Source organism: Lissotriton vulgaris, chromosome 11 (assembly GCF_964263255.1).
Source record: "Lissotriton vulgaris chromosome 11, aLisVul1.2, whole genome shotgun sequence".
In the NCBI taxonomy this organism is placed as follows: domain Eukaryota; kingdom Metazoa; phylum Chordata; class Amphibia; order Caudata; family Salamandridae; genus Lissotriton; species Lissotriton vulgaris.
Window position 1 is genome coordinate 969269952 of NC_141699.1, and position 14651 is coordinate 969284602.

General features: G+C 44.2%; 1 protein-coding gene across 1 annotated transcript in view; it reads left to right on the top strand.

Moving 5' to 3' along the window:
* ERICH6 (glutamate rich 6) overlaps window positions 1-14651 on the top strand; it is a 305679-nt gene that overhangs the window by 269135 nt on the left and 21893 nt on the right. Inside the window, exon 11 of the mRNA XM_086944146.1 lies at window positions 7720-7872. Within this exon, the coding sequence (XP_086800272.1) occupies window positions 7720-7872 (153 nt within the window). The remainder of the gene's footprint in view (window positions 1-7719; window positions 7873-14651) is intronic.

Consider the following 14651-nt stretch of genomic DNA (forward strand, 5'->3'; position numbering starts at 1 on the left):
GAGGCAGAAGAGAGCCCAAAACAAGAGTGGAAAACACGAAAAAGGGGCAGGGTAGAGACCCCCAACCCTCTAGCCCTTCTCCGGGGGTCCCAAAAGGACCCCCAAGGGCAAAAAAATAAAAATAAATACAAAAAAATCAAGGGGTACGCGCACCGTACGCGTACCGTGCGCGTACCCCGCGATTTAAAAAAAAATAAAAAAATGTTTGCACTTGGTGGTCCTTCTGGGACCCCCTGAGAAGGGCTAGGGGATCAGGGGGTCTCAACCCTGCCCCCTTTTCGCGTTTTCCACTCTTGTTTTGTGCTCTCTTGTGCCTCACTACTCCTGAGAAACAAGATGGCTGCTCAGGTGGTCCCAGAAGGATAATAACATTTATAAACGTTATCCGCTAATAAAATTAGCATTTACAAAACCTTTGAAATTCATTGAAAAAAAATACAGGTTTCATGCCTGATATAGTTAGGAATTAGCATTTGAAAAACCTTGCAAATTCACTGAAAAAACTATAGGTTTCAAGCCTTATATAGTTAGGAATTAGCATTTAAAAAACCTTGCAAATTCACTTAAAAAACCATAGGTTTCAGGCCTTATATATAGGATGTGGGGGTGAGCCTGTGCTGACCTAAAGTGTCATTATCCCTGTGAAGAAGATCAGTTTGACTACTGCACCCCCATTCTTTCCTGTCGCTTCTAAAGCTGCAGTTCTCCCTCAGGAAATCCATTGTCTCTCTAGCAGGCTACTTCACACCTCATTAAGACATTTTGGTGCAGCCTGACAGAGGCTGGCCAATCAGAAGAGGGCATCTGGAAGGCTGGATTTTGGCTTACAAAAAAAAAGTTTAATAACTTGAGGTTATCATAACAATCATTTTAATTCCTTCAATCAAATTTTTAGCTCACCCCTGTCGATATTTATACTTAAATACAATATTCCAATGTTAGCCTATGGAACAAGTTATCTTATTATTATTTATTATTATTTTAGTGTTTTATAGAGCGTGAACTTGAACCGTGAGGGTATCAGAGCGCTTTACAGGAAATATCACAGTGTACAAACAAAGTCAATGTACAGAAGTATACAGAAACTGTACAAAGGGATGGGGAGGGACAGGGGTGTGGGGAACATAGGGGATATTGGGATACCATGGTAAGATTGCAATCATAATTAGATTCAGAAAAGAAATGAAAGGCCCCGTGGATTCTCTGCGGGGAGGGTTGGTGATCTGAGAAAAAGAATAGTCTCAGAAACATCAGATTTGTGGTCAGGCATGGCGGGCATTAGGCAAGGAATTTACCCATGAGGAAGTTTTGGACTCCTTCTTGAAGTGTGCTAGAGAAAGGATTCTTCAGATGGCGGGTGGGAAAGAGTTCCAGATTCTAGGTGCTGCCCCGGTGAATGCCCTATTATAGGTTCTTTTTTTTCTGAAAAAAGGCGGGTTGGAGTACGAGGTTATTGGCGGACCGGGAGTTTCTGCTTCCTCCAGATACCACTAGTTTTTGTGCCAGATAAGCAGGGGAGTTTGAGTAAAGAGCCTTGTGCATGATGCATGCCAGTTTCAGCTGAATTTTGGCCTCTAGAGGGAGCTCGTTCAGTGCTTTCATATGCGGAGAGATGTGGTCGAAGTTCTTACTGACAGTGAGTAGTCTGACGGCTGCGTTGAGGCAAGCGTTTAAGGGTGCTAGGGAGATCTTGGGTAGACCAGTGAGGGTGGAGCAACCATATTCCAGTCTGGAGATGACTAGACCTTGAACTGCCATTTTTAGGTCTGGAGCCTCAATGAAAGGTTTCAGTTTCCAAAGGTAGCTCAAGTGGATTCTAGCTGCTTTAGCCATTGAGTTGATGTGGTCCCGCATGTTCAAGTTACAGTCTAGGATTATGCCCAGGGATTTGGCAGAGTCCACAATGGTCAGCGGGCAGTTTAGGGCTGTAATGGCCTTGATCCACATCTGAATCTCGGGGTTGGCTTTAGGAGGGGGGGGGGGGGGGGAGATTAGGAGAAATTCTGTTTTTTTTGCGTTGAGTTTTACAGTCAATTTCAGGGTCTCGTTCAGGTAGAGGATCTCCTCAAGCGAAGAGATCTTGATGTATATTTGGGTATCGTCCGCGTACATGTGGTATGAGATGTTGGCGGTACGAAAAACTTTGGTGAATGTGGCATTTTCTTCCCCTCACCAGGGCTTATAAAGCTTTGTTTATAATGCCCCTTGTTATAGTTACATGGCATCCGGCCCCTGGGACCTCCAGGGGAGACCTTACGGGTGATTTATGTAAAAATAAAAACATACAATTTTGTTCCAGGCCATATGGGCATTTTACATTGCATACTGTATGATATATATATAGATATATCTATATATATATATATATATTACCTGCTGGCGGTCGCCAGTAGGTATATATAGTTAGGACCTAGTTACCATAGGAAATCCACAACATTCTATTGGGAATAACTTTGGAGCCGATTGAGGAATCTGCGTGTAATTTTCCTTAAAATTGCTTCGCTCCGCTCCTTCCCTGAAAGTTTTGAGGGGATTCGTCAAGCGGGGGCCGAGAAAAAAGGGGGGTCCCAAAACGTGTTTTCCCCATGTTAATTTCCATAGGAAACTTTAGACACGACTACAGCCCGAACGGCTGAACGGAATTACACCAAACTTGGCAAAATGGCAGGGACAGGTATGCAGTAGTGCCTTTGGTGAAAATCCCTCCAGTAGTTGTTGTTAAAATTGAATTTGAGCAAATTATATATCTATATGCGCTCAACATTCTATTGGGAATAACTTTGGCGCCGATTGAGGAATCTGTGTCATTTTCCAGAATTTTGGCCAGCTCCGCTCCGCTCCTTCCCTGAAAGTTTCGGGGGGATTCGTCAAGCGGGGGCCAAAAGGGGGGTCCCAAAAACGTGTTTTCCCTGTGTTCATTTCCTAGGGACCTTTAGGCTACAGCCCGAACGGCTGAATGGAATTACACCAAACTTGGGAAAATGGTAGGGCATGGTATGCAGATGTGCCTTTGCTATGTTTGGTGAAAATCCCTCCAGTAGTTCTTGAGAAAATTGAATTTGAAAATTTTCAAATGCCATTTCCTATGGGACCTTTAGACACGGCTACAGCCCGAATGGCTGAAAGTAATTACACCAAACTTGGCAAAATGGTAGGGAAAGGTATGCAGTAGTGCCTTTTCTATATTTGGTGAAAATCCCTCAAGTAGTTGTTGAGAAAATTGAATTTGAGCAAATTATATATCTATATGCGCTCACCGTACGCGCACCGTACACGTAGGGTACGCGTTCCGTACGCGTACGTGTGCGTACCCTTACGTGCGCAAGCGAGTTTCTGATTGGCTGGCAGTCGACTGTCAACATTCCAAACTGTCCAAACCAGAAAGTGTTGGCCACCATCTTGTTTTTCAGGAGATCTGAGACACAAGAGAGCCCAAAACAAGAGTGGAAAACACGTAAAGGGGGCAGGGTAGAGACCCCCCAACCCTCTAGCCCTTCTCAGGGGGTCCCAAAAGGACCCCCAAGGGCAGAAAAATAAAAATAAATACAAAACAACTGCGGGGTACGCGCACCGTATGCGTACGGTACGCGTACCGTGCGCGTACCCCGCGATTTAAAAAAAAAAAAAATGTTTGCACTTGGTGGTCCCTCTGGGACCCCCTGAGGAGGGCTAGGGGGTCAGGGGGTCTCAACCCTGCCCCCTTTTCGCGTTTTCCACTCTTGTTTTGTGCTCTCTTGTGCCTCACTTCTCCTGAGAAACAAGATGGCTGCTCAGGTGGTCCCAGAAGGATAATAACATATATAAACGTTATCCGCTAATAGAATTTGCATTTACAAAAACCTTTGAAATTTATTGAAAAAAATATAGGTTTCACGCCTGATATAGTTAGGAATTAGCATTTGAAAAACCTTGCAAATTCACTGAAAAAACCATAGGTTTCAGTCCTTATATAGTTAAGAATTGGCATTTAAAAAACCTTGCAAATTCACTTAAAAAACCATAGGTTTCAGGCCTTATATAGTTAGGAATTAGCATTTTAAAAACCTTGCAAATTCACTTAAAAACACAGAAGTTTCAGGCCTTATATAGTTAGGAATTAGCATTTAAAAAACCATTGAAGTTGTTCCTATATAGTTAGTCGTACTAACTATATTTCGCGCACCCGCAATCCACTGCTGATGATGTCACATATTACATCATTCATGACATGGTCAGTGACATCACTGATGACATCACCGATGACATCTCAAATGACATCACTGATGACATCTCATTTGACATCACTGATGACATCATTGATGATGATGACTCATGCACGCAACTTTCAATTGCTATTCAATAGCCACTCATATTGGCTTTTTCAGTGCTTAATTCTGATTGGTTTTCCTGGTTCAGGAAATATTTGTTTTACTCACATTACAATGCTTAGTGCACACAACTGATTTTCCACCACCAGAGCAGGCCCAGGTAATCAGAAAACATTTCAGTCCTCGTAGTCTTTATTTTACATGTATCTCAAAGAGATACATACTAATAGCAGATAGGACTGCACATATGCAGCATATATTGCATGTTAAAAGTGAGAAATAACATACATGATAGCGGAGACAGCTCCATGACAAACCGCAGTAAACACATCCTTGTAGCTGGTGCAAAATGAGTGATTATCTTTCAAAGGATGGATTTTGACACGCTCGCTATTATTTATTTTGGCCTGTAAAGAGTTAAATCTCACAGGTATACATGTATGATGAATACTTTGAGGTGTGATATCCACAGGAGACCACAATATTTACCTAAGCAGCTTTTCAGTTTCTGTCTGGGGTAGCGGCAATATATTTTATGTAAACGTATCTCAGAGGTATAGTGCTTTTTATGATTAATCAATTAACATTATTGAAATTGCTTTTCTTTGCCTGTAATGAACAAGCTCTCAATTACTTTCAGACAATGGCAGTTTAAACAAAGGGCGGGTGAGCTGTTCAAGAGCAAAGGGGAACCACAGGTGATGGACAGAATGCAGAACAATGTCATACATTCACCCCAGTACAGAGATCTGGGCCTAAATCCATCATTTTATTGCACTCCACCCCACCCCAGTTCAGACATGGCCATATGCTAATCAGTCTGACCCTGTGCCTCATGGGAACAGTCCAGCCCGAACTGCCAAACCATGCCTTCCCTGGACCGGAAACAAGCTTCGGAGGACCGGTTTCTGGCATTCCAGCCGTCTTCAGCCCAGCTTGCTTGAATCCAGTAGTGTGGAGAGTATGGGTCTCACGTCTGAGCATACCCATCCTACTCGGGGTGACAAATGCAAAAACCACAGTTGATGGACAGAATGCAGAACAATGTCATACATTCACCCCAGTACAGAGATCTGGGCCTAAATCCATCGTTTTTTTGCACTCCACACCACCCCAGTTCAGACATGGCTATATGCAAATCAGTCTGACCCTGTGCCTCATGGGAAAACTCCAGCCCGAACTGCCAAGCCATGCCTTCAATGGACCGGAAACAAGCAAGACCACAGAGGATCAGGGTGATTCACTAGGTCAGACTAAAAAAAAAAAAATTAACTGTATAAAAGTAGTCTTGTAGTCTATTCCATTTACCTTTCAGACGTGAAACATCACACCTCTACTGTGTTGCAATTGCAAAAAACAAATGCCTTTTTGTGAGCATTTTCTTCTTTCAATCCCTCAACAAATGCATTTGCCGGCTACTGTAAATTTTCTTGTAGACTAATAATTTGGTATAAAAATTATTTTTACAAAGAAGAACAGAAGAACAAGTTACATACCTTTGTTAACGCTTTTTCTGAAGGATAACAGTATCTGCCTACGGACTCCTCACTGACCCGCCCTCCTGCCTCTTCTCTACCTACATACACCAAAAAGGTTTTTGTGCTTGCCATTTTTCTATTTCTATTTCATTTGCACAGTCACCAAGGGGCACCAGTTTCCACAGCAAGGCTTTTCTAGGCTTGGTACCCCCAGACCCCGTGCTGGCAGTCGGCAAACCCGCCTCGCTCCGGTATCCATGGCTCCCACCAGGGGCAGCCTTAGGCATGTGCAAGCTGTGCACCTGCACAGGGCCACCAAACCCCAGTGCCCACCATGCCAATATATATCCTGAATATAATAATTCTCTGAGGATGGATACATATTTGCGTGGCGGCCCCTGGCAGGGATTTGGCGGCCTCCGGCTCTGTTCCACTTCCAAACACCCTGATCCCCCGCTCTTCACTGGCCTCCGCGCTCCGCCCCGCCCAGACTCCGTCTTCCGGGACCCCCTACATACTCCCCCTGCCCAGGGCCGCCATGAGCCTGGAGCCGCCCCTGCTCCCACTGCTGTCATCCTCGTTCTCATCCCGGCGTACTCCTTGGGGGCTCCCCCTCTAGCAATCCCATGCTCCTCCAAGAAAATGCGGTCAAAGGGGAGAGCCACAAACAACTGGTGTTACATGGACAGCGTTTAGACCGCTAAAGCTGATTTTGAATGAACATACACTCCTACTCCAACTGAAGAAGGCACGTTCACAAGGCTGTAGGGATACGGCATGATCTATTTTCTTGGGTCTCCCTTGACCCTGCGAGCAGAGATGCGCGTTTCGGCTTCGCAGAAGCCTTTGTCAATCTAATTGGCCCCGAATACAAGTAAGTATATATAGCCCTTCCCACTAGACACACACACATAAACATAAAGAAAATACTTTTACGTTTTAGGTCATGCACTAGGACAGACAAATTGCGTTATTCAAACATTACCCTGACAGAATATCTGAATAGCGTGGCTGGTACAAATGATCATTCGTTAATGCATATTACGTTGTGTATACTGTATGCACTTGCAATATGTTGCCGGTCCACCCATTCGGCTCGAAGGCACAGAAAAATGGGTGAAACTGACGTCAGCACGCCGACGAGGTCCTCTTATGGCTCTGGTGACGTCATACAGAGGCGTGAGCGGAGCCTTGAAATTGTGACGTTGACATGGGAGAGCTATGAAAAAGTTTCCGTGGAATGCTGCGCAGGGATTATTCAAAAGGTGAGGAATTAAACGGTGAGGAATCAACAGGCAGATACTGTATCCACCAGCAAAGCATTACCAAAGGTAAGTAACGTGTTCATTTTTTATATATAATATGTAAAGGTGCATGGATTTCCAATGCCCAGAGGGCATTCATTTAGGTGTAGTCCCTTTCAATGTATTCACCTGTGCATATCATTCCAGAATTTACTACACCTGATTAACTGTGAACATTTGGGCTCTGATTCCAATGTATGTACCAAAATCAAGTGTGAATTGCACATGTGTAAATTTATGAACAGATTGCACCTGATTACAGTCTGTGCACCCTGGAATGTGGAATCACATGCAGTTTGACCATGGTTCCACCTCAACCTGGTGAACAAAATCACATTTTGCACTGCTTGTTGCTATTGATTTGCATCCGCAAATCGTGAGAGGAGCTACCCATAGTTTGCAGCCACAATGTGATCTCATTTTGGGCGTATACAGGAGTTTGCACCCAAAATGAGATTACCAGCCTCATTGTAATGAGGGCCATTGTGTTAGAAGGTATTGTAAGCATCTTACACAGTGGAGAAAAGCTTCTCTTTATAGAATAAAAATAGTCGCACATGAAGCCTTTTAGGCTGAGTCCTATTATTAATGTACAATGCATACGAGTTTGGCGACCTTACCTGAATGTAGCTATCCATCTGGAACCCTGGCAATAATCGTAACCCATGTCCGGAAAGATTTTCTGTGCATTGTCCATGAAGATAAGGGCCGTGACGGAAGAATTCAAGCAGTCTTTGGATCCAATGGCAAGGGCACCTGCTATCATCCAAATGGAAATGTCTGGTATGTTCTTGTAGAATACATTCTCAAAGTGAACCCTTTTAGCTCCATTGTACCTGCTGTTTTCCTTGTTCACTTTGTGTAAACAAATGACAAAGGTATAGATGCATCAAGCTTAAAATGCTCGCAAAGGGGCAGATTCTGAGAATCTGCCCCTTTGCGACCGGTATTTTTGCATTTGGGATGCATCATCCCATATGCAAAAATCGAAATTTAAAAAAATCGCAAAATTGCGATTACTTAAATTGCGCTTGCATTTAAGGAATCTCAAAATAAGATTCCTTAAATGCAATGCATTAAAGTTTAAAAAATTCGCGATTTCGCTATTAGGGGGAGCAAATTACCATGAAGTTGAACTTCATGGTAATTTGCAAAACTTTGAAAAATGCACTAAAGTGCATTTTTCAAAGTTCCATTTTACACACAAACATGCCCTTAGGGCATGTGTGTGCGCAAGATGTACCCATATGCAGATTTCAGGGGTGCAACAGGGTGTCCTTTTGACACCCTGGCACCCTTGAAAATGCAATCTTAATTTGGGATTCTGTAATTGAGAATCGCAAATTGAGATTGTCTTCCCATTCATTCCTATGGGCCTCTAGGCCCATAGGAATTAATGGGGAGGTATTCCTTAATTGCGACTCGCAAGTTGCGAGTCGCAATTAAGGGATTTTAAGAAAGCGCTATTTTTTAAGCCAGTTCTTCATGCATAGCATTTTGCTATTCCTTATTAGCGAATCCTTATTTTCGCTAATAAGGAATCGCAAAATGGATGCTTGATGCATCTGGGGAAAGGCCTAAGCTGAAACTGTTCCATGTGGTACCATATACCAACCAGAGGTTAAGCCACCTTTAGAAAACAAGAGTTGCCAAAGCGAGTAAGCCAGGCTTAGTTATAGAGCATGCACAGACAGACAGCGATAGAGGTAGATCTCGAGGTCATATTTATAGGCGCACAGGCATATACAACAGGCACACACAGAAAAAATGCAGACAGGAACACATGCTCATCTAGATAACAAATAATATAGGCCCATATGCACACATATAGCTGCCATGTCATTTTTTTTTAAGTCTGTATTTTTACAAAGAAAGTAAATGGGATATTTAAACAAAATTATACAGAATAGTTTATCCCTCACATATATCTGTAATGCAAAATCTGCTAGACGAAGAAAAAAGAACAAACATTTAAAGCATTTCACAAATTCCACTGTCTCTGAAAATTGGGGAAGTTAAATCGACACAGCGTACTACTTAAAATATTTGAAAGCTGTAGTTCTTAGCAGGGCTACATTGTGCAGCATAAAACTGTTTTCCTAATTTCATTTTCTGGTGGACTTTTCACTAATTTGCCAAACTGATGGGGTTAATGCTCCTAGACTAGAAGATTAAGTAATTCCCAGCTAATTTGGCATTATTTAGTAACATTATTATTGTGCAGTGCTTTGAAGCCACCATACTGTGGTGCCAAAGCACACTATGGGGCAGTTTCTATTCCAAACTAGGTGTTGAGAAATGGACATTAAGAGAAGTTGTAAATGGCAAAATACATCTCTGAACTGACTTGTGTCTATGAATCATGTCAGTCACGGCTGTCCTGGGTCTGAGTAGATCCCACCCTTCTGCTGACAATGTGTTGATATTGCCTTCATTGGGAGGTGTGGCTTATCAGATGTATCACACTTCTCCGTTGTCTACCACTGCTGACCTTAGCAAAAGTAAGATGTCACGAGCATATTTGCTAAGTCAGACATCTTAGCAGTCTGCTGTATAATTGTTTTGCAATATTGCATTCAGGGACTCTCAGTAAAACTGCATTTCCAAATCTTCCTGTGCATAGCAAACATGGATTCGCAAAAAGTTAAGGGATTCTTTTGATTGATATGTCATGACATACATGGAAAATGTTTAATGTCATTTACAGTAGCTGACTTGTGTGCTAAAACGAGTTTTCCCTTCCACTTGTGGACACTTTTCAATGCTGTATCACTGAATTGATATATGGTATGCTATTCTATTATGTGTTATGTTATCATAGATGTAGAGTTTTGTTGCAGTTAGTATGTCTCTGCAGTGTCAGTGTATTCATAGCAATCCATTCTTCAAGAATGAGAGTTACAATCGTAAACTAATGGCTCATGAATGATCCAACAACCAAATGCCAAAGGGAAGGGTGGCCATTGTCATTCTTTGTATGGATAGCATGAACTCTATGAGACTGCTAATGCTGCTCTAGGTAGACCTAGCAATTACACTTACAGGAACCTTCCTTTGAGAATCCATCGCGGATAACGCAGAAGTGGAGATCAGTTCCAAAGTGCCTTCTGTGAAATGCATAATCTTTTCTTTATAAGTCACCCCCTGCCCTGTAAAGTGCTCTGGCCCTTGAAGATTCAGGGAGCAGCTTCTCCATTCTGACACATGCAGAATCCATTGTGAATAAGGGTGTTTTCAAACAGAAATGATAAAAGGAGTACCTTTCATTACCTGTGCATTTCTTTCAGTGGTCAGTGAGCAAAGGGGAAAATGGAAGAGGCATGAATTTATTTCCCATGGTTAAGGTAACTGTAGTTCTCCAGTATTAGGGGTGTCTTTCATAGATTCACATGCCTGAATCATTCCCCGTCGTCGGAGTGGGAGCCCACGGTACATAAAAAAAGCAGTAAAATATACCATTTGTACATAACAAATAACAGTATACCCAACCAGGAAGTAAAGTAGCCCCAGCTACAGTATATAAAACTTCCACATTCGAGACTATCCAGGTCATTATGTATAGACCAAACTGCAGCCAATCAGGCCACAGCTCCCACCAGAATGCTCTCCCCAGAGACCCAGGCTCTCAGATTTTTTACCGCACGTCGTGTGATGGGAAGTCCCTCTGAGCTCTGCTCAGTTCTTTCTCTACTTGTAAAGATTTACTTTTTACAATGTCTACTTCTAAGTCCCTGTTCAGGGCCTGTGACTCTTGCGGGAAAGCGAGGCTGTTTAAAGAGGATCCACATACTCGCTGCATCTACTGTTTGTACCCTGATCATCAGGCTAAGGAGTGTAAGATCTGTCGCAAATTTCCTCCTAAGACCCTCAGGGATAGAGAGGGTCGCCTGCTGCTGTGGCTTCAGCGAATTAAGGATAAAGATGCGCCACTTTCTGAGGTAGGAAGTTTTGCCTCAGGGTCTTCTAAGGGATCAAAGAAGAGGAGGGCTGAGAGTGCTGTACCTACTCCTAAGGCTAAAGTGGCGAAGCAGACCCAGCTCGCTTCAAATGCTGGTGAGCCTTCTACTTCTAAAAGTAAGAAATCCTCTAAGAAGTCTGTGAAGCTTACAGACTCTAAAAGGACAGCGACTTTAGTGTCTCCTCAGAGACCTGTGACTAAGGCACCTACAGCTCTGCCAATTTCCAGTCAGGCTGCCTCTGCTATGACTTCTACTATGACTTTCTCCTCACCTAAAGCGTCTATGGTGATGTCCTCAGCCTCCTCTCCAACTTATGTGCATGTCCAAATTCGTCCCATCTCGTCGACGAAGATTGTCACACCACTCGTCGACGATCAGACGTCGACGAAAATGAAACCATTGTCGAAAAAACCCTTGTTATTGTCGACAGCCTTACCGTCGACGAAGAAGACCTTGCCGACGTCGACGTCGTCGTCGGCGAAAATGCCGTCGACGGACTCTTCGACGACAAAAAAGACCCCGTCGACGGACGCGTCGACGAAAGCGTCGTCGCCGAAGATGAAGATTGTCTCGTCGACGGCCCCATCGATGATGAAGGTAACTCCGTCGACGGTTCCCTCGTCGACGACGAAATCCACCACGTCAACGAAAATAACACCGACTCTGACGTCGACGGAACTATTGTCTTCAACGACGAAGACAACATCACAAGGCTCGGATTTAACCCTACTACAACACAATCCAACCACACCGAAGCTGTCGTCTTGTACAGACCTGCAGGTATGGTCAGCAAGAAGCACTGCCATACCCCTACCATCTCCAGCCACAACTGCGGCTCTGTTGCAGAAACGGGCATCTCAGTCCACATCTATGTCGCCACTTCAAATGCCTGACAGGCTCTTAGATTCTGAAGAGGGATCTGGTGATGACATGTTTCAAGCAGCTGAAAGCCCGTCTGACTTACTTATACGGGTTAAGGATCAGGAGGATGAGGAACAGCAAATTCAAGCGCCTACATTGGTGAATACACCAGCGCCAGGGATGCAAATGCCAATGGAACTTTTTGAAAATTTGCAGTATATGTTGAGCGAATATTATCGCCGTTTCCCGCCTTCGGAGTCGGGCGATTCTCGTATCACTTCCCCACAGCCTCAGGTAACTCAAAATGCAGGGGCTGCGATGACGGAAGGGGCAGAGCATGCCCGGCCTTCAACACCAGTCTCCTACCACCAACAGGAGGATGGCAATTCTGATGAGGAAACCCATGAGGAAGGGGAATTGGATAAATCGGACTCGTCGGAGTATGAAGATTATCAAGCAGACACACCATCCCCTGATGAACAACCAAAGGCTGAGTCACCACCGGTGGATATAGCGAACTTCCATAGGATTATGGACAAGGCTACTAAAACATTTCTCATTTCCATGGAGGCTAAACAAGATGAATGTTTTCTGTACGATTTTAAGACTCTATCTCAGAAACAAAGTTGGTCTATTCCCATTATAAACTTTATTTGGAAAGAAGGCCTTAAGATCATGGCCACGCCAAACTCTTCTCCTGCGGTATTGCCGCGAGTAGATAAAAAATATAAGGCGCCCGCCTCTTCACCGGCTTGTCTCATCGGTCAGGCAAAGACGGACTCAGTTATTGCGCAGGCAGCTCAGAAGAGGGCAAGGAACCCGTCAACTCAGATCTCGATTCCTACGGACAGGGACGGGAGGCGTCTCGATACATTGGAAAAAAGGTAGCTACTATTGCGGCAACCACAGTTAGAGCTGCAAATTCGTTAGCAATTCTCGGCAGGTATGATAGGCAAATGTGGTCTGATATATCGCCATACATCCAGAAACTGCCTGAACCAGACCGCTCAGAGGCCACAAAAAGTTTGCAAGAAGGCGAATGTGCTTCGTCTGAAATCATCGATGCGGCAGTGGACGTGGCGGCCACACGATTCAGACAGTTAGCGGGTGCTGCAGTACTTAGAAGAGAGGGATGGTTGAAATCTACGTCCTTTAGACAAGAAGTACAAGCCAAGGTTCTAAATATGGCTTATGACGGCGAGTTCCTTTTTGGCTCACATGTGGACGAAGCTTTGCAATCCATTAAGAAAGATACGGAAACCGCACGGTCGTTAGGTACTCTGCAGTACCGTAAATCTTCCTTTCGTGGTGCTAAAGGAAGGGGTAACTTCTCCAGTAGAGGAGGATATTACCAGCAACGCCCATATACTAACAACCAAAGCAACCAAAGGTACCAACCTTATAAACAACAACCTTATGGCCAAAGACGAAGTAATTATACACAGCCCCGGGGGAAAGCAGCCTATCGGGGCAGGGACAACGCCAACAAGAAGTGAGAAAAGCATCCTGCCACCACTTTGCCCCAGCCAGAAACAAATTGGAGGAAGAATATCCCTACATTGCTCACAATGGTCAAATATTACCACAGACAGATGGGTCTTGGATGTAATCTCAAAAGGTCACATATTGGAATTTGTAAAGACCCCTCCAAATTCACCCCCAAAAGGACCGCCCCAGCACATCTCAGGGAGCTGTTCATCCAAATCAATGCAATGATTCGAAAAGGGGCAATCGAGAAAGTGCCTCAACATCAGAGAGGAAAAGGATTTTACTCTCGTTTTTTCTTGATACGCAAGAAATCGGGGGAATGGCGCCCCATCCTCGATTTGCGTGCCCTCAACAAATATATCAAGAAGTTAACGTTCAGAATGTTGTCACTCCAAGAGATCCTCCAGTTTCTGACAGTAGGGGACCACATGGCAACAATGGACCTTCAGGATGCTTACTTCCACGTACCCATCTTCCCCAGGCACAGGAAGTTCCTAAGGTTCAGAGTGGCTGGCAGGGAATTCCAGTTCAAGGTCCTTCCCTTCGGGCTATGTTCAGCCCCGAGGGTATTCACAAAAATGTTGGCACCTGTGGCGGCCCACTTACGGTTGCAGGGTGTTCAGATATACCCATATCTGGACGACTGCCTTATCAAGGCCAATTCCTACGCCACCGCAAGCAAACATATCCAGACATGCCTTTGTCTGTTTCAAAGTCTAGGTTTCTCAATAAACTTCAAGAAATCGGACCTGGTACCATCTCAAAGGAAGTCTTTCCTAGGAGCAACTCTGGATTCCAAACTCGCTCAAGTCTTCATTTCAAACGAAAGACAAGAAAAGATTCAGGAAATGGCGATTGCACTCCTCAGAAGAAAGTGCGTTTCAGTTCGGAGATTCAAGTCTTTCCTAGGGATGTTGTCATCGTGCATCCTCCTATCTCCAAAATGTCGTCTGAGGATGAGACCACTACAAGAGGAACTCAGCCACCAATGGGTGCAGGTGTCCGGTTCTTTCGAGGATGTCATCGTCTTAACCCCTCGAATGAAGAATGCAATCCTGTGGTGGACTCAAGAATGCAACCTGCAAGTGGGCTGTGCTTTTCTCGCAGAAGTCCCCAGATTCATTGTAACAACGGATGCCTCGCTAGAAGGTTGGGGCGCTCACCTTCAAGGGATGGCGATCAGTGGCAAGTGGAACATACAGCAAAGGAAATGGCACATCAATTTGTTGGAATTGAGGGCCATTTTCCTCGCCC